The sequence below is a fragment of the Melanotaenia boesemani genome, chromosome 7, assembly GCF_017639745.1.
Source record: "Melanotaenia boesemani isolate fMelBoe1 chromosome 7, fMelBoe1.pri, whole genome shotgun sequence".
NCBI lineage: Eukaryota > Metazoa > Chordata > Actinopteri > Atheriniformes > Melanotaeniidae > Melanotaenia > Melanotaenia boesemani.
In genome coordinates, this window is record NC_055688.1 from 36,311,463 (window position 1) to 36,331,231 (window position 19,769).

Consider the following 19,769-nt stretch of genomic DNA (forward strand, 5'->3'; position numbering starts at 1 on the left):
ACCAATCTAATGTTTTATAGCTGCATTTGGAAGGGAAAGTGGCCTCTAAAAATCCAAAAGGGTAGTAAATTATCACCGTTTTAGTTATACATTTATATATATATATATATAATATATATATATAAATATACAATTACTGTATACTGGATGATTGATGATGCAGAGTTTATTTTTATATAAGGTGTAATCATGGTGTAATCTGACTGACAGGAAAGTCAAACCTTCAGAAAAAGAAAATAAAACACAAACACACACACACACGAGAAATAAAACCCACAACAATCAGGCCATGTATGAAAAACTGCTTTTATTGAACAGATCTGATTGTACACATCGACTTTTACAGATATTCCTGGATTCTTCAGCAAATACAGAACAAAATGGTAAATATTTAGGATGAAGAGGGAAAAATACTCGTGTAGCCACACATTTAGTCCAGATCTGATCCGGGACTACAGGTTTTATTCTTTATAGAACAAAGTCAAATCAGCAACAGTTATAATTTTAGTTTCCAGACAACACTTCACATAAACGGGGGTCAGCATGTTCCCGACTTACAGTCCCAGTAAATCAGTGTAAACCTGCGTAAAGCAGCTGAAACGTTTCAGATGTTTTAACCCTTAAACGTCTTCAGGGACGTTTCTGTACATTCAGGACATTTTCCATCCATTTTAGACGAGACATTTTTTATAAAAAAAAGTCTTTAGAAAACAGATTTTAAACTTTTCTTTCAGGTTAATGGAAATAACTTTCCCTTTCAGGTGATTAACAGACAAAAAGTCTCTCCCAAAAACAGCTATAAAAACATTACAGATTAGGCAAAGCAAAGGAAAATTTATTTATAGCACATTTAATGTACAAGACCATTCAAAGCGCTTTAGATTAATACGTTTTTTCAAAGTCAGCTTCATTTTTATCACAACACCAAATATGGAATTAGTGAAATCATTTTAAGCCTTTTAATGACAATCTGATCACATGATCTCACTGTTTTTATATATAAAAGAACTAAATTAGTTATTTTCCATTTAATACATTTACAGGATTTCTTTTCTTTTTTTTAAAATCAGTCTTAAATATATAAAAGATTGAATCTTTAATGTTTGCATGCATGTAAATGTTTTTTGGTGTTTGGGTGGGGATGTTTACATCCAAAAGTGTAGTAAACTATAAATCTGATGCTCCAAAAAACACTAACAATGCATCAAAATCTTGTTACTCACTTTAATCCTGTTTAAAGACCGATCTTAAAATAAAATAAAATAAAATTTAAAAAGCTGCCCAACATGTATTATATGAAAAATAATATTTTTTTTCTTTCCCCCAAATACAGCATCATGTAATCAAATAGTCATTTAAAGAGTTAAATAATTAGAACAATTATATATTTGATGTTTTGATTAAGACTGAAGTTGACTGAAAAATCTGAGCATCATTATGCTGTAGCAGCAGTTTATGGGAGAGGACTTTTTTTCCACTAATGAGTTGAAAGTGAAGGAAGCTGAAGCTACGAGGGTTAAAGAAACGTTTGCATAGATAAATATTACCCCGCTTCTGTCTCACTGGGAGCTCTTATAAAGTTTATCTGGTTTCTGTTTAACTAAAACACACTGAAGTATAATGAAAAGATTTTTTATTTAGGTTATTAGGGATGTTTTTTTAAAATCACTTAAATCTCTTGAACATCTAATAAAGGCTTTATTATCCATCAGTTTAATTGTGGTTTATGGAATTTCGATAAATGGAGCACAGCTTTGGTCGTATATCATGAAAAGACTAAATGTTTCCATTAGAGGCTATTAAGGCTTAAACAGGATAAATTCTCATACTGGGGCATGAGGAGCACTGAGGTAAAGAAACTGGTGGGAAAAGAGAAACGAGGATAAAACTATGTTTGTGGCACTTTGCTGTCGTCTCTGTTCAAACTCATACACGGACAGACGCGCGTCTGTTCCAGCCACAGTGCCGCCATGTTTGAGGTCTTCACACCTGAACAGGTGAAGACGGTCAGTCACATGCATGCGCGTGTGTGTGCGTGCATGTGTTGCTCCTTTAAGCCCTCTTCATCCCCCTCCCCATCAGGCAGGCGAAGATGGTCATCACCATTTTGGGATTGATTTCTACCAGGTCCTCAGGCAGGGCGTAGACTTTAGCTCCGATCTTCCTCGCCATGGAGACGGCATACCTGGGGGAGGCAGGGACGGAGGCGGTCATAATTAGATCACCATGGCAACGTAACACATGACAAGTTTAGTCACATCATTCAAACCTTACTTTGCGTTGTTGAGCTTGTCTTCGTCCGACAGAGCGTCTCTCCTCACCAGGTCGTAGTTCACGCTCTGAGGCTGGATGGAATCAATCAGGTCCAGAACTGGAAGACTGGTGCCGATCGATTTGTCCTGACCACACACACACACACACACACACACACACACATCGACTGATGACAAAAATCACCCGAAATGACTAAACACATGAATATCTCGGATTACTTTGGGGCTTACTTTAAAGCTTTTGATGGTCGAATGTTTTCCAGCTCCAGTTAAAGTCTTGTTGACCCACGAAATGATCAAATCATCTCCAGCAACTTCTCCGTGTCCGAGGTCTTCCAGCACATTTAGAGTGTACCTGCGTGATGTTGGAAGATCAGCATGAATGAACCTCTCACCTGTTAAATACCCACAGAGCCGACCACCCCTCCAAACCTCTGCATCCTGTTGCTTTATTCACAAGATGTTCTGAACCAGAAGCAGAGGGCGTAGTTTCACTTTGAATACATTTCAGTAAGTGTAGCCGATACTTCCCCCTGAACAATTCCCTTTAAATGCACTAAACTTGATTTACTACCTTATTTGTTTTGGTTTGTATGTCTGGATAACTTGGGTTATCTGGTGAAAACTTTACGCCAACAGCTACAGTAGAAAAATATTTACTGAGAAAAATTATGTGCTCAATACACATGTTCCCCCTTGAATGCATTTTCTTTTGTTCTTTAGCCATAGGTGCCATAAATAACAGGGATTAGGCCGAGATATGTCTATAATCTGTGCAGTAATGCCACCCGCCTTCTCTTCACTGCTGATTCTGGCTGTTTCTTTTCTTCTGTCAATTCATCTTAAATGTATTGAAAGTGCTGTGATGGCTATAATCTGATGCTAAATGAACAGAAACCTTTCCCTGCGCGGGACTGTACAAAAACTGACATCCTCCTGCAGAACCACTGGCAAAGCTTCTTCTTTACATTTAACCTCTTCTTGATGAGGTTTATATATGTGAAGTAAATTTCCACAACTACCAGGGCTGCATGTATAACCCTGGTCTCTACAGAAAGCTGAGACATGTGAGATTATACAGACGTGTCAGAATCATGACACATGTTACTGTGTCAGAGTAAATTCACCTGGAACACAGTAGAAAATGTAAAAGAAAACCACTTTACTTTCAGAGTAAACCACAAGACAGCAGCTTAATTCATCTAGGAATGAGTAAAGTAATATCTGATGAGGAACTGTGCTACAGTAGAAGATAAAAAGTGAAGCTGAGCAGGTTTCCAGACGTTTAATAGAGGTGTTACGCAGGTAAATATCTCAGGAAGCCATTGGCCAATGATGATGATGATGATGATGATGATGATGATGATGATGATGATGATGGACACCTCTATCAATGGTCAGAGTCAGGAGGATCCAGGGATAGCCCCACATTCACCTTAGAACCACCATGAGGATCCAGAAAGAAGTGAACCCAAGATAGTCTATGATAGGAAGAGTGAATCCTTCACTATAAAACCTCCTTCATCTCCACAGAAACCAGCAGGACCTTTTAAAGTGGACAGAGATGTTCTCATGGTTTTCTACATTCCCATAGGTCTTTTAGCTGAGTTTCTCTCCATCATGTTGCTATGCTACATGTTAGCATTGCTCTTTCCTGCTAGTCATGTTTCTATGCTACATGTTAGCATTGCTGCTTCCTGCTAGTCATGTCTCTATGCTACATGTTAGCATTGCTGCTTCCTGCTAGTCATGTCTCTATGCTACATGTTAGCATTGCTGCTTCCTGCTAGTCATGTCTCTATGCTACATGTTAGCATTGCTCTTTCCTGTTAGTCATGTTTCTATGCTACATGTTAGCATTGCTGCTTCCTGCTAGTCATGTTTCTATGCTACATGTTAGCATTGCTGCTTCCTGCTAGTCATATGTCTATGCTACATGTTAGCACTGCTGCTTCCTGCTAGTCATGTTGCTATGCTACATGTTAGCATTGCTGCTTCCTGCTAGTCATGTCTCTATGCTACATGTTAGCACTGCTGCTTCCTGCTAGTCATGTCTCTATGCTACATGTTAGCACTGCTGCTTCCTGCTAGTCATGTCTCTATGCTACATGTTAGCACTGCTGCTTCCTGCTAGTCATGTTTCTATGCTACATGTTAGCATTGCTGCTTCCTGCTAGTCATGTCTCTATGCTACATGTTAGCATTGCTGCTTCCTGCTAGTCATGTTTCTATGCTACATGTTAGCATTGCTGCTTCCTGCTAGTCATGTCTCTATGCTACATGTTAGCATTGCTGCTTCCTGCTAGTCATGTCTCTATGCTACATGTTAGCATTGCTGCTTCCTGCTAGTCATGTTTCTATGCTACATGTTAGCATTGCTGCTTCCTGCTAGTCATGTGTCTATGCTACATGTTAGCATTGCTGCTTCCTGCTAGTCATGTCTCTATGCTACATGTTAGCACTGCTGCTTCCTGCTAGTCATGTTTCTATGCTACATGTTAGCACTGCTGCTTCCTGCTAGTCATGTTTCTATGCTACATGTTAGCATTGCTGCTTCCTGCTAGTCATGTCTCTATGCTACATGTTAGCATTGCTGCTTCCTGCTAGTCATGTCTCTATGCTACATGTTAGCATTGCTGCTTCCTGCTAGTCATGTCTCTATGCTACATGTTAGCATTGCTGCTTCCTGCTAGTCATGTCTCTATGCTACATGTTAGCATTGCTGCTTCCTGCTAGTCATGTTTCTATGCTACATGTTAGCATTGCTGCTTCCTGCTAGTTATGTTTCTATGCTACATGTTAGCATTGCTGCTTCCTGTTAGTCATGTCTCTATGCTACATGTTAGCATTGCTGCTTCCTGCTAGTCATGTTTCTATGCTACATGTTAGCATTGCTGCTTCCTGCTAGTCATGTCTCTATGCTACATGTTAGCATTGCTGCTACCTGCTAGTCATGTCTCTATGCTACATGTTAGCATTGCTGCTTCCTGCTAGTCATGTCGCTATGCTACATGTTAGCATTGCTGCTTCCTGCTAGTCATGTCTCTATGCTACATGTTAGCATTGCTGCTTCCTGCTAGTCATGTTTCTATGCTACATGTTAGCATTGCTGCTTCCTGCTAGTCATGTTTCTATGCTACATGTTAGCATTGCTGCTTCCTGCTAGTCATGTTTCTATGCTACATGTTAGCATTGCTGCTTCCTGCTAGTCATGTTTCTATGCTACATGTTAGCATTGCTGCTTCCTGCTAGTCATGTTGCTATGCTACATGTTAGCATTGCTGCTTCCTGCTAGTCATGTTTCTATGCTACATGTTAGCACTGCTGCTTCCTGTACTGTGTGGATCTCATGCTCTAGTCCAGAAGAGGATGCTCTAATGCATCAGGCCACACCGCTAACAGACTGAGGTTAGAGAGTAAATCACCTCCTCATCAGCTGCCAGACCAGTGCCAGGGTTAGAGTCTCGTTTCCTTCGTACAGATCTTGTCCTGCGATTCCCACCAGAGAGAAACCGGCTTTTTTCTTCCCCAGCTCCACGGCATAGTTGCAGTTTTCAATCTGTCAATAAAACAGAGAAAGAGCAACAGTTTGTACGTTTTTACTACATGAAGCTGCTCAACACGTTTGAGAAACAATATAAAAAAATCCATCATCCATGAATCTTTTGGATTTTCTAGACATGGATTAGAGCTACCTCAATGAAAATAGACAAGTTTGTGATTATCTGGGAGAGAAGCTGGTTTTGGAAACAGCTCATGAAGCAGTCGTGTCTAAGATCACCCCGAGTATCGGTAAGTCATGCCAGAGTGGCGTCAATGTTGTCACTGGAAAAGGAAGCGTCTTAATCACCTACTTAAATTTTAAAAATGGATATTGAATTAATTAAATTGAATCAATTCAAATTGCTTAATAGATTTTTTAGCCCAGATTTAACACGTTCATGAAATTTCTCAGCCAGCCTCTGATCAGGACCAGAACCAGCAGCTCCTCATTTTTCTGGCCAGACGGTCATTTCTAGGATAAACAGCTTCAACAGACTTATCAGCACGTAGGCAGTTGGTGACATGATGCTGTAACAGGATCTAAATCCACTTTTTTTATATAAATAAACATCAATATAAAAGTAAGGGTTATCGTCTTTTCCAGTGGTACAGCTGTAGCCACATCCTGCATCTAGTCTGTAGGTACTAGTTACTGTGTCGTACCGTCTGGTACTACGTTAAATACTCCATGCTCTCTGAGAAGGGATGAGTTAACAATTTACACAAAAATGTGTTGCACCTTCATTTAAACATTTTTGGTATTTATTTTGTGTTCAGTTTTCAGATGTTTTATACACAGTTTTTAAATCAACATCTTTATCAGCAGTTTCACAGACTTCAACACAAAAGACTGATTTTATTAATGCGTCATTTTTTTACTGCCTCGTGTCTGTATTAAAGCCTTTTATATACTGTAAGTATGACACGCTGTCCAGAACTCTTTGTCTTATTTTTAAGTAAATATCAGTAAATGTCCTAAATAATTTCCAGGCGTAAATAAGAGTTTCGTTCTCTGCTGCTTTCATATCCCGTCCCCTAACCAACCACGCCAGTACCGAAGCACATCGTATATCATTGTGAAGCTACGCTTCTGGGCTTTCTGAATCCACTGGAATTGCATCCGTTGCACAGATGGTCGAGGAGTTATGGTCATTTGAATTTGCGCGTGTCATTTTACTGCTGCCGGCGACTGGATCGGGAGGGTTAATGGAAATGCAGCAGGAGGAATATTCAGTATTAGTGCAGTATTGATTGTTGTATTATCTTCATTGTGTTATGTATTTATTCATGTTTTGATTTTCTTGTTTCTTTCAGTAGAAAAGCAGAAAGCAGTAGTTAGTGGTCTCTTCTCAGGTTAACTACTCAGGTCATGGCCTACTCTGGGAAACCACCTCTTTTCTTTCTTTTTCTTTCCCCACCTTTTTTAAATGGCCTCCTCCCACTCCCTTGAATGGAGGAAGGTTGACTCTGTTGTTCCAGTCCACTGGCACCTTAATCTTTTCATAAAGCTGCAGAATCACCAAGGCATCCAGCAGATCCCTGCACACACACACACACACACACACACACACAATTTTATTCAGGCAGTGAACCGGACGCCCGATTGGCAGAAAACTGATGCAGCTGCAGAAAGTTCTTTTCCAGACTGACCCATAGATGTGATGAACGTGTGGACTGACGCCCAGAGAGTTCATCCAGTTCCTGAAAGTCCTCTCCTCCCTGGTCTCACCTAACAGACAAACAAACGTTTCAGGAAAGCCGAGAATCTTGTGCTTTGGGGTGGATGCGAACCTCTTTCCAGCCAGGCTCACTTTCAAGGTTCCAGTCCTGGTTCTCTGGTTTGGTGAGAGCTGGGTGTTTGTTGAAGAGCGTGGCCACAAAGGCCATGTTGAGTTTGGCATTTCCTGTCACGACGTCGGTGGCGGTTACAAACTGTCGGCAGCCCAGACGCTCGGCTTGTACCAGCATTAGTTCAGCTCTCTTCTTCAGGTCCTTCTCCTGGAGACACATGAACAAAAACCAAAACATTTTTACTTTTTTAGGCTTTTCTAAAGTAACTCTGACCACCAGTCAGTGTCCACGGCTTCACACACACCTGGTTGTGTACATGGTTTAACTGCTTAGTTTTTTCTGGCTAAACTCTGAAATTTCAAGCTGGTTTTCCACCTTTTTTTCCAGACTTGTCTGCATCAATACCCAGAATGTTTAAATACACTTTTACAATGATTGACCACTGACATGCTGCAGGATTGTTTCAAGGATTCGTTCATCCCGAGGCCCTGGCCACAGGAGTTCAGGAGCTCAGGGACCTGCAGGGAGACCCTCTGATTTCGGCCGGTGCCTGCCCGTGAAGAGACCTTCAGGTCAGTAAAAGAATCTGGAATTTTACTCTGAAATAAACCGGAAGCCAGTGCAGCTGCATTAAGATTAGAGTCGTATGGGAAAACTTGGAGGCTTTAGTCAGAAGCAGCATCATGAACACACTGTTCCGTCCTAAAGAGGTTTTACTTGGACAGGTGTGTAGTCCATCGCAATGATCCAATCGGGATTAAACAAAAGCAGGAATAACAATTTCCAGTTTAAATTTATTAGTTTGTATTAATTTAAAATCTGCTTATTTCTGTTGCTGTATGTGTAATTTCAAACTTTATTTTTACTTGTTTCTTTTAATTAATTAAATGACAGTTTGTTTATTCTTATTTGTTTTTCCATGTTTATTTTATTCATCTTTTTTTTATTTATCTATATTTTATTCGTTTATTTTTATTTGTTAATTTCAGAATTATTTTAATACTTTTTTTTTTCAAAATATCAAAATGATTTTTAAATAATTATTCAAAAAGGATAAAAAAAACACTTTTTCATCAGCTATTAAAACAATGCAGAACAAAACAAAGTTTTCCTAAAAAACTGAACAATTTAAAACTGAACAGATGAGTGTTACAGATTTATTTACCATAAAAAATAAAAATAAAAAGAACAGCAACGTGGTGGAATTATTTGGGTAGTATTAAGAAATAATTTATCCATTTTCCTTCACAGAAAAAAGAAAAGTCTTCCTCTCATAATTAAGTCAGAATGATGTCAGAAGCCCAAAATAATCCAGCAGGAAACAAGAAGCAAGTAAACAGGAAGTCAGCTTCCTGCTCGTGTTTAGACTGAGCAACATGGAGAAGCTGCTCACTCACGTAGAGGCCGCTCATGTCGATCTCAACCCGAGGAACGCCCTCTTTGCTGCCATCTGGAGCGATCTGCTCCAGCAGGTGGAAGTAAACCTTGGAGTCCTGCACAGAAACAGCGAAAGTCAGGAAAGTGATGCAGCTTCAGATTCTCCACAAAATGTTAGATTTACTCTCCTGCTGGTTCATGCAGCGACATTCATGTTGATGCTAGGGTCTTGAAAAAGAATCTAAATCTCCCTCCCATAAGCAGCTGGGGTGTTTGTAGAGCATTTAATAAAACAAAGAGAAGGTAAAGCTTCATCTTTAGTCGTGAAACAACAGTCTGAATACCTTGATGTCTCCAGAAAAGTTTGATATGGACAGGCCAGCTTTCTTCAAATGGAAATTGACCCAGCGCATCAGCAGCTCCTCAGGACTGAGTTTCATCAGCGCCTCCATGCTCTCGCCTTCTTCAAGCAGCGCTGCAATAGCTGCACACAAACAGAGAGGAATGGCTCTGCTTCAGTGGAGACGGAGCTTTCTAACAACTCTTAAACCAAACTGAACCAGGTGCAACAACTCTCACCAACACGGTCAAACAGTGTGAAGCTTCTTTATTCTAGTTTATTCTGGTTAGTCTTACTTCTTTAAAGCCTTAAGTTTGTTGGTGCTAAGTGGTCTTTTCTACCCGAAACACATTGCTCTCCCCTTGAAAAGATTTTAAAGGTAAACTTGAAGGTTTGTAGAGCGTTTGTGGAAACAGAGCATGATGGGTGCAGGACGCGGGAAGCAGCCATGCAGACCTGCCACGCCCTCGCATGGCTGCTCATACTCTACCTTCATTGCGGCTTAGCTTTATGTCAGCAAACAGCCCGATCTTGATGATCTGCCACAGGAGTCCGAGCACCAGGTGAGGTTTCCCCTCCTTCAGGTCTTGAGCCCCGATGTTGACAACCTGGCAGCCAATGGCTGAGGCTGAGTTCAGAGCCAAGTTCAGATTCTCCTGTTGAAGCAAAGTCAGGATGAAGCTTAAAAACACATGAAAGAAAAACTCATCTACTCCCAGAAATGTGGGAGGAGTCAGCCCCTGACTGTGTGCAGCCCCTCCCTCATGCTCATTAGGACCTTTTCTGTCACCATAGTAACTTGGGTGCTCCATCTTTGCCCCCATGACGCATGTTTTATGCTGCCAATGAGCATACATGTCAGCAGGCAGTAGTTGAATTGATACCCATTAAAATTTAATCTATTTTTATCTTTTTCTGGTTTTATTTCTCTCTTACTCTTTTAAAGTTTGTTTTAATTTTCTTTTTACTGCTTGAGCCTCACCTGTGTGGTGAAAGCAGTCAGTTTCTTTTTATTGATGGTCCTCTCATCGATCGTGTCAGGAACAGACAGGTTGATCAGTTTACTGCAACAGTGAATGAGAGGAGAAAATAAACCACAACCTGGGAAGTGAGCACAAAGAGGACACTGAGCCCCAGCTGGAGGTTTACCAGAGCACGATGCCGTCTGCCACGGCTTTGAACAGAGCTCCAGTGCTGGGGTTGATGGGCAGAACGTGTTTGACGTCTGGATCCTTCTCCAACGAAGAGTTGATGTAGTTGGCGAAGGCGAAGCGCTCCTGCTCTGAAATCAAGTCAAGCATCATGTAACTTTACATCTTCAGAATTTGATGATGTTTGTTTAGGATTTGATCACTTAAGTGGATGCTGTTGCTATGGTGATGACTAATAAACTGCTTCACTAACCAGAGATTGAATGCTGAGTCCCTTCACTGGAGATCTCACTGGTCCCACCGATGGCCACGATGCCTTCTTTCTTGTTGAGGGCTTTCCTGAAACCCTGAGCCATGTGGTCGTCCTTCATCTCCTGGAAGATCTGAATGTCCACAAAACACACACACACACAGTCCAAAAAAACCCAAAAACTAAATGGTAAATGGTAAAAACTAGTCCTTATGGGTCTTTATGTAATTGGGTAATTTTGTGTGTAACTGGTTAATTTTGTACAGACTAGCTCAATTTCGCACACCACACTACTAATCATTGCACTGGACTATATTACTTGCTGGCTATTCTCACTTCTTACTGTGTACAGCTAAATACCTCCTTGTATAAGTCTTTTGTAGATATTGAAATTTTTTATACTGTTTTTTATTTTGCTACCTTTAGAAGCACAACTGCTAAATGACTGTACCGCTGCAACACCTAAATTTCCCAACTTGGGATGAATAAAGTACTTCTATCTATCTATCTATCTATCTATCTATCTATCTATCTATCTATCTATCTATCTATCTATCTATCTATCTATCTATCTATCTATCTATCTATCTATCTATCTATCTATCTATCTATCTATCTATCTATCTATCTATCTATCTAAAGTGGGGGCATGGGGATGTTGTTGTTTATCTGAGGTAGGACCGACACATCCGTTCTTCATTAACAAACTAAACCTGCAGAAGCAGAGTGTTAGAAATGTCCAGAGCAGCAGTCAGGTGCTGCTGAACAAACTACCGGGCTGGTTGATCATCATCATTGTGAGCACCTTCATAAACCAGAGATTTGTCCCCAAGACAAGAGTGACCGAGTGGCTGTTTGCCTTTCTGTGCTGGACCGGTGACGGACTGGTGACCTGTCCAGGGAGATTAAACTTTGAAACAGTCTTGTACATGAAATGTGATGCACAGATAAACCTGCCCTGCCTCTCAGCTGATAGCAGCTGGGACAGGCTCCAGCATCCCTGCTTACCCTGAATTAGATCAAGTGGCTATAAAAAATTGATTGATGGATGAAGTTGGGCCTGTTTGGATCATTGGCCTCATTCACCAACGTCTTCTCAGAACTCTTCTTACATTTAAGTTGTACTCAGACACGGCGCATTCACACATCAGGCCCTCCTATCCAGTAACTAGTCTTAATATATTAACTTGTATACTTTTTAAAGTCATTTTCATTTATTTAACGGCCATGTTGTAGTAAATCATCCTGAGTAGAATTTGTTCCTGTTCGTGCTCTTTCGGTGCTGAGAAACGGATCTCCAGATATCTGAAAGTTGTAAGTCTGCATATTAAATCTATGTGCATATATAATCATCAGATCTCATGATAACTTAAAGGACGCGTCATGTTCTGTGAGTTATCACAATATTTGGGTTGGCCAGCTTTAATGAAGTCGCAGCAGACTGATCCCTTTCAACCACAGACATCAGACAGCAGTCCAGAGAGAACATGAAGAAAGGAACACGTGTCAGGTGTCACGCTGCAAGAATCAACCACTTCCAGCAGGTTGGACGATTCCAGAGACGAGACCTAGCAGCATAGTAACCATAGCAACCACAGGTGTGTTCCTCCTCGTCTGCAGCTGGATGGAACTCAGTCCGACTCGTCCTAACTAAGCTGCTGTAACATTTGTACTGACAGTGTTTTAGTATGTGGGGTTTTGATCTGCTGCAGATGTTTCCTGATGTTTTACAGAGTTAAAATAAGTTACACAAAATGAACCGGGATCAGTCTGGTTGAGCTCTAGTAGCCTCTCTCTAACATCAACTAGTACCTGTACAGGTGAGCTGCTGAGCGCTCCTCCACGCTTCCTCTTTGACTGCATGTAGAAGTTTGTTAAGTGGAAAGATCCTGATGAAAACATCTGCACTGAGCGTCTGTGCTGTGTGTGAAATGTGTTCCATGGGTCTGAACGTACGTCTCCTAATATCGCTGTTTAGGATCTGAACTGATCTCGTCCTCAGTCTGTCATTTATTTATAAAGTCTGGTCATTGGTTGGGATTAGTAGGATGACTTTTATCTGTCGGTTGCAGCTGATCAGCTGGATCTATTTTTAGGCTAATACACACACACACATACACACATATATATAAGTGATCACTTTCCCGACTAGTTCCTGTGTCCTGGCCCCGGGACTGGTTGTACTTAAGACGTTTTCAGAAAGCCCTCCATCAGATTCATGAAATCGTATCTTTCCTCGTGGACTGGTGAATGCTAAAGGAGGTAAAGGAGGAGCCAGCTGATCCTGCAGCTGACTTCCAGGTAAACTTCCAGGCCAGGGGTGAGACAAGCCACAGTCCAGCAGGTTCTCCATGTTTTCAACACACCTGACTCAAACTGATGAGCCTGATCAGCTGCTGGATCCATTTCATTAGATTCAGGTGTGTTGATGCAGGGATACCTGCAAAACCTGCAGGACTGGACTGAGCAGCACTTTAAGCATCAAAGACCACATTCAGCAGGTGGATCTGGGAGTCTCAGGTGAGACAACGATCTACGGAGTGATAATCGGTTTCTGGCGTCTGTCACGCCGATGCTTTTAGAAAGATGAGAAATAGAATTAAACTAGTCTTGACTGTGAGTTTTTCTTGAATAAATGAAAAGTAGGTTAACTTTCCCCTTAGGGGAATTACACCGTTAGGACACAATCTGCAATATGTGTTTGTAAAGAAGAGTGAACCAAAAATCCTCCCCGACAAGGTGGGAGCATGATGAGATCATACTGAAATAACCTCACCTTACAGGTGGTTCTACTAGCAGCTGAGACTCGGGGTTTAAACTAAATATTTAAACTAACTGCTTCTGCATTTTCACTTAGCTTTTCTTAAATAAATCATCATGTTTTTACATCGTCTGGTAAAAGCCAGATGGTTTTCTTCCTGGTGTCTTGACATTTAAAACCCCTGAATGAAATGGAAGTGCCTCTTTTAGTCGGTCAGTTAGTAGCTGAAGTCAGGTGATTAGTTAGTTGGTTAGTTAGTTAGTGTTACCTACAGCCGTGAACTCCTCTAAGCTGATTTTGCTGTCCTTGTCTCGGTCCAGCTTCTGGAGGAGTTCTCTGATCTGGTATCCAGGCAACGGACATCCCACCTCCCGGAAGAGATTTCCCAGTTCAGCAGCAGAGATGAAACCGTTACCGTCGATGTCTGGGAAGGACGGAAGGAATATATTTACAGAGCTCACGCTGATTTCCTTTGTTTCTTACTCAGTGTGAGGAGTTTCACACAAGCTGCTCCAAACACACAACAGAAACTATTTCCATGTTTCCACTTTTTCCTCATTTCCAGTTATTCCTGCTACTATTTACCTGCTATCCTCACTAAACCAACTCCAGCTCAGCTGCTTTGTGGCGCCACCGTGCATCAGAAACGTCTTCTTGGCTTTATTCCAGCCATAGAGGAGCATTATTTTTCTTCTTTTCACACACACATAGAACTTTCTGCTCACTGGTTGATCTTTGGCTGCTCCTGATTGGACGTTACCGTCAATCTAAGCTCTCTGATTGGTGGAAAGTCTGACAGGAAGTGGCTTCATCATCATGTCCAGGTCTAAATAGAGGTCTCTTAGCAACATAGTAGTGATGGTGATGTTTTTATGATGAAATGTGATAAATAATGCTGTTATCATGGATCATTGTGGATTTACCAGATAGAGTCTCTGAATAAAACTACATTTAGTGGCTGGATTGTAAACCTCCTGGACGGATAGAAATGCTGGAAAACCTCTGTAGATCAGCTAAAGGGTTAAATATTCATCACATTTACCCCACAGAGATACACACCACCGCTCCTGAGACACTGGTGATATAAGAGATAACACCCTGTCTGTCCATGACTGGACTGTCTGTGTCTAAAGTTTAATTTCCCCTCATAAAGCCAAACATCTGTCCGTCGGATGGACCACCTCCTAGCATGACTAGTTCTCTGCACACATCCCAACTCACCGACTTTCTTGAAGCCCTCCCTGATCTCCTCCATCTCCTCGGCACTGACCTTCTTTGACATACCGACGCCTGGATGAGACACAGGAAAACGCTGCAGTTAGGTGATGCACAATCCCTCTGACACATTATCTCTAGAAACATGAGTGAAAATTAGCATTCGTGTGCAAAGCATCCACTTTTCAGTGCCGATACATCATCAGGAAACTGGCTGCTGTCTGTAATCTGAGTAAAATGTTGATTTTTAAAAATAAAACCAACTAATTAAAGCTTTAAGAAGAGATGAGCGTAAGTTTTAATCTAAGAATAAATCAGTGTACTTTACTCAGGCGCAGATTACTTAAGCAGGACGGCTTGTTGCTCTGTCAGATCAACCCTCATGGTGTTTTAATAACTGTTGTCTTTAAGGTTAAACACTCGGATCAGCCGGCAGGCGAAGTGAAACAGCAGCGCTCTGACCAGGAGGAAGACAGCAGCTTCATTATCTATTATACAAAGAGACAGTTATCAGGCTGCACTTCCAGCTCGACTAACATCTGCCTCTGGCACAATGTGATTGTATAATGGAGGCTACAGATGGTTATTAAGATTTCTTATGCAGAAAGCTTTATTTAGCTGTTTAATGATCCCAGCTGAAACAAAACCTGGTGCATGAAAAACCATGAAGCTGAGATCGACTGGCTTTTCCCATCTCTTTACAGCACTGTGCAAAAGTCTTGATCCAGCCTTCATTTCTCAACATTTTGTTTCCAAGCAGACAGACTTTCGCCTAATCTTAAAAGCTGTCTTGCAGAATAGTTCTCCAGGTTTTTGGATGTTATTTTAAGGCTGGCTGCTTTTATTCCTCATTTTCAGTCCAGTCCTGGTAAAGGACCATGTTCAGAGAATTTTTAAACATAAAATTTGCCTCACACTGTGGTATTTGTTCCAGCGGTGGTCCTCACACACTCCTGTTATTTCACCTAATTAGCTAATTATGCTCAGATGACTTGTCACAAATAACAGATAATATCAAATTCAAGCCATCATATCTATGGTTGTATAGTCCATCAATGTCAAACATAAAATGAGAAGATGTTTCAGATCTTAACTTTCCAGGAAGATGACAGCATCTCCAGGTGACCTGGTTTTTTATGTGAACATGTCACGTGACCCAGTCACGCCGGCGTGATCACAGATCCAAGGAGGACGTCTGATGTTACATCTGCATCATCTAAACTGTGATAAAGACTTTGCAGAAGGATGGAGGTCAGCCTGAGACTAAAGCCAACATCTACTCATCTCACAGCATCAGTAACAATTCCTCCATGTGCTAACTAGCTGGTCAACTTTAACACTAAACTAGTCCGTGTACAGGGCTGTGAATTAACTTTTTTAAACACCAGACAGTGTGGCTAGTAGATTTGTCATCTTACCCGCCAGTCAGAATTTCTACAAGCCTAATTTTTGTTAGGGATAAATAATCCAGATTATAACTTAAACTGAATGCATCAAATTTTACATGTTTTTTTAAATATTTTTTATTTTACAACAACAACGAGAATCTTCTTCCCAGCAAGGAACAAACTAACTTACTAACCAGTTTGTATCCTAGTTAGGTTATTTATATCATCCAGCCACCACAATGTTTAGTTTTTCTTCTACAAATCTTACAAAATCTGTTATTTCTACAAATTTGTTAACATTTTCTTTTGTATGTAGTATATAAAAAGCAACAAGTAAAATATTCAAACAACCAAAATAAAGAAAAGCAGTTAAGCTCTTCCATTCCTGAGAAACTGGACAATAAGCTAACTGGCGTTTTTAACCTTCAGAAGCAGAGCACCGTGGCGTCTCGGCAGCTTGTTGCATCACACAAAACATTAGAGGATGTTACAGAATGCATCAGTGCATCAGTACAGCCCGAGAAACAGGAGGCGGTGGGATACGTCTGTTCTGTTTGAGGATGTAGCTGCAGAGAGAGAAGACCTGCTGCATGTTTTACAGCCACAATCAGTACAGCATGTTCAACCTGAAACACAACCACCACACCGCTGCAAACATCCCAGAGAAAAAAAACATCTACAGCTTTTAAACTGTTTCATTTTCCATTAAACTGGCTTCCTTCCATTTCTGGTCCCACGGCAGCTGTTAAGAGACGGCAAGCTGCTGGGAAATAATTGACCAGCTCTGAATGTTCTGTTTCTATTCAAATCTCTTTTCCACATTAAAATATGGCTCAATCCCATCAGGCCACACTTTGCATCTCGCACATGTAACATGATTGTACGGCAGCCTGACCGAGCAAATAAGCTGAGCTTGAGGTTCGCATGCAAACGTGGTGGTCGTAAAGCAGGCCGAGCAGATACAAGCAGGCAAAAACAGGACGACTAAATGACACTTAAACCACCTAATGAGTAGTTTCTGTAAGAATTCTAACCTGGGATAAGGTGTCTAATGACAGTTATCTGTTCCCCTGGTTATTTGAATATAGAGAAGAATTCTTCCTAATGCAAACCAGGCCTGCATCATCACCAGATACCATCAGATTTACTGACAACGATAAACTAGACTGATTCAACAAACTGGTACAAAAAAATATATGTTTTATTGGTAGTTTGTATGACTGTGTATTCTTGTGTGTTTTCTTTTTGCCTTTTATGTGATTATTATTCTTAGTGTAAAGAACTTTGTGGTTTTTATCTGTGAAAGTTGCTATAAAATTAAAATTCCTTCCTTCCTGGTGTGTACAAGGAACACACTTTTGTTTGTTTTTATAAATCTATTTAACCTCTTCTTGACTACACTCCCTTGTACAGAAGGCAGAATGAGATCCTGCAGTCTAGAAGATGTCTGCAGACACCAGGAAGCAGCGATGCTAACATGTAGCATAGCAACATGATGGGAAGAAACTCAGCTACAAAACTCCACCAAGCATCGACATCCAAACCAAACACCGTTCAAACCCCAGCAGTTGTATATGAATGTAGAAACCAGGAGAACATCTCTGTCCACTTCAGAGCTTCTGCTAATTTCTCCACACAAACCAGGAGTCACATGACAGCAGAGACTCTGCTGGTTCCAGAGACGTGTCTCATCACGGTGGGACAGAAACTCTGGAGCTAGCAGCCAGAACCAGAAACCAGGTCTTACTGCTGCTGTTTGTGGTGAAAAGTTTGATTCCAGCTTTAAAAACTCTGCTAATGTTTGCATAATGTTCTATGACTCTGCCTTTGATTGACATGAACCATGAAGGTCCTGCTGGTTTCCATGGAGATGAAGGAGGTTTTATAGTGAACGATTCACTCTTCCTATCAGAGACTATCTTGGGTTCACTTCTGGATCCTCATGGTGGTTCTAAGGTGAATGTGGGGCTATCCCTGGATCCTCCTGACTCTGACCATTGATAGAGGTCATCATCATCATCACCATCATCATCATCATCTTAATCATCATCATTGGCCAATGGCTTCCTGAGATATTTACCTGCGTAACACCTCTATTAAACGTCTGGAAACCTGCTCAGCTTCACTTTTTACCTTCTACTGTAGCACAGCTCCTCATCAGATATTACTTTACTCATTCCTTGATGAACTGGGCTTATATATTCTGGTTTACTCTGAAAGTAAAGTGGTTTTCTTTTACATTTTCTACTGTGTTCCAGGTGAATTTACTCTGACACAGTAACGTGTCCTGATTCTGACACGTCTGTATAATCTCACATGTCTCAGCTTTCTGTAGAGACCAGGGTTATACATGCAGCCCTGGTAGTTGTGGAGATTTATTTAATTTATTTTGGATCATTTCAGAGTTGAGGCGCCAATAATAAGCCTCGCCAAGAAGAGGTTAAAACTCAAAGTGTTTTACTCCGCTGCCACCAGATGTCACTGCTTCAGAATAGTCTTTTTTTTTTCTTTTTTTTTAAAGGGATTTGAGGTTAGTCCTTGCAAATGAATTCAAATCAGCTCTAAGAGCTAACACAGTCTTTAAAAGACATCTGAAGAAATTAGCTACATTAAATAAACTGTAATAATTTAGAACCAGCTTTGAGTTTTAAACCAAAAAGGCTGAGGAATTCACACATATGGTATTTATCTGGATCATAGTTGTACTCCACATGTGGAGTCAGAGGCTTCGTTCGTGCACAGCAGCAGTGATGCACATGATCCAAGGCATGTCTTCATAAACTCTGAAGGCTGACAAACACACGTGTTTCTGGAATGACGATGCATTTCATATCATTATCCTGACACACACACACACACACACACACACACACACACACACACAATTCTGCTGCAAATGCAGGCTGTAAATCACACACTGCTTTTCACTGAGAAAAACACAACCTGCATTAAGATTTCTCTCTGCATAACAAACATTCCATTTATATTTCATTTTATGAGGTAATTTACATGTAATCCTACACTGTATTCTCTCTTTTTAAATGTCCAATATTTGTATTCTTTGTTTCTATTCAAATTAAATACATTTTCTAAATGGGGAAAAATAATGATCTCCAGTGTTTTAGTGTCCTGCACGCTAACAACATGTGACGCATACCTGCGCATGTGTAGCACCTCCTGACATATCTTAATATCTAATTTATCCAGAAAAAAAAGCTGTGATGCATATTTTTAACTTAATTTATCAACACTAGTGTCGCAGTGGTTTAAAACCGCCCTGTCCCGCTGCATCTAATTTACTCTTCCCATCCTCAGTCGTGAGAAAACGCCCTAAAACGCTCAGTCCTCTTACCTGAAGTCCACTGGTGCGACTCAGCAAACCCACTCTGAGGAACGGATCCCTCTGTCGGCTTTCCTCTGTCCCCTGTCCCGTTTTCTTCAGCTGACACCGCCCGGTGGTAGAAACCGCCCCGCCCCTTCTCGAATCAAACCAACCCTCCTCCACATGCTGCAGCAGTCCTGTCTGGAGGAAGAGGACACTGGATAGCAGGGTGTGGGAAATGAATCCTGGTATTTAAGCGAGATGTTTTTCTGAACGTGTACACTGATAAAACAAAATGAAAACACACTATTTTGTGAAAGTGATAACAGGTGGTTGACGTTACCACGGCAGCCGGTGT

At 40.9% G+C, this 19,769-nt stretch overlaps 1 protein-coding gene across 2 annotated transcripts; it reads right to left on the reverse strand.

The window, feature by feature from the left end:
• Positions 1–287: 287 nt before the first annotated feature.
• LOC121643029 (plastin-2-like) lies at positions 288–19,526 on the reverse strand. 2 transcript variants are annotated; one of them, XM_041990199.1, is made up of 16 exons: positions 19,442–19,526; positions 14,708–14,776; positions 13,759–13,910; positions 10,729–10,858; positions 10,474–10,606; positions 10,307–10,388; positions 9,815–9,980; positions 9,329–9,468; positions 9,005–9,100; positions 7,628–7,814; positions 7,467–7,545; positions 7,235–7,355; positions 5,699–5,832; positions 2,505–2,628; positions 2,275–2,399; positions 288–2,185 (listed from the first exon to the last, which is right to left on the reverse strand). In XM_041990199.1, exons 2-16 carry the CDS (start codon positions 14,766–14,768, stop codon positions 2,053–2,055), a joined length of 1,863 nt encoding a protein of 620 aa, XP_041846133.1. In that variant the 5' UTR covers positions 14,769–14,776; positions 19,442–19,526; the 3' UTR covers positions 288–2,052. The 2 variants fall into 2 exon arrangements, with proteins under 2 accessions (XP_041846133.1, XP_041846134.1); XM_041990200.1 differs by lacking the exons at positions 14,708–14,776; positions 19,442–19,526 and having other exon boundaries at positions 13,755–13,886.
• Between the last annotated feature and the right edge of the window lie 243 nt (positions 19,527–19,769).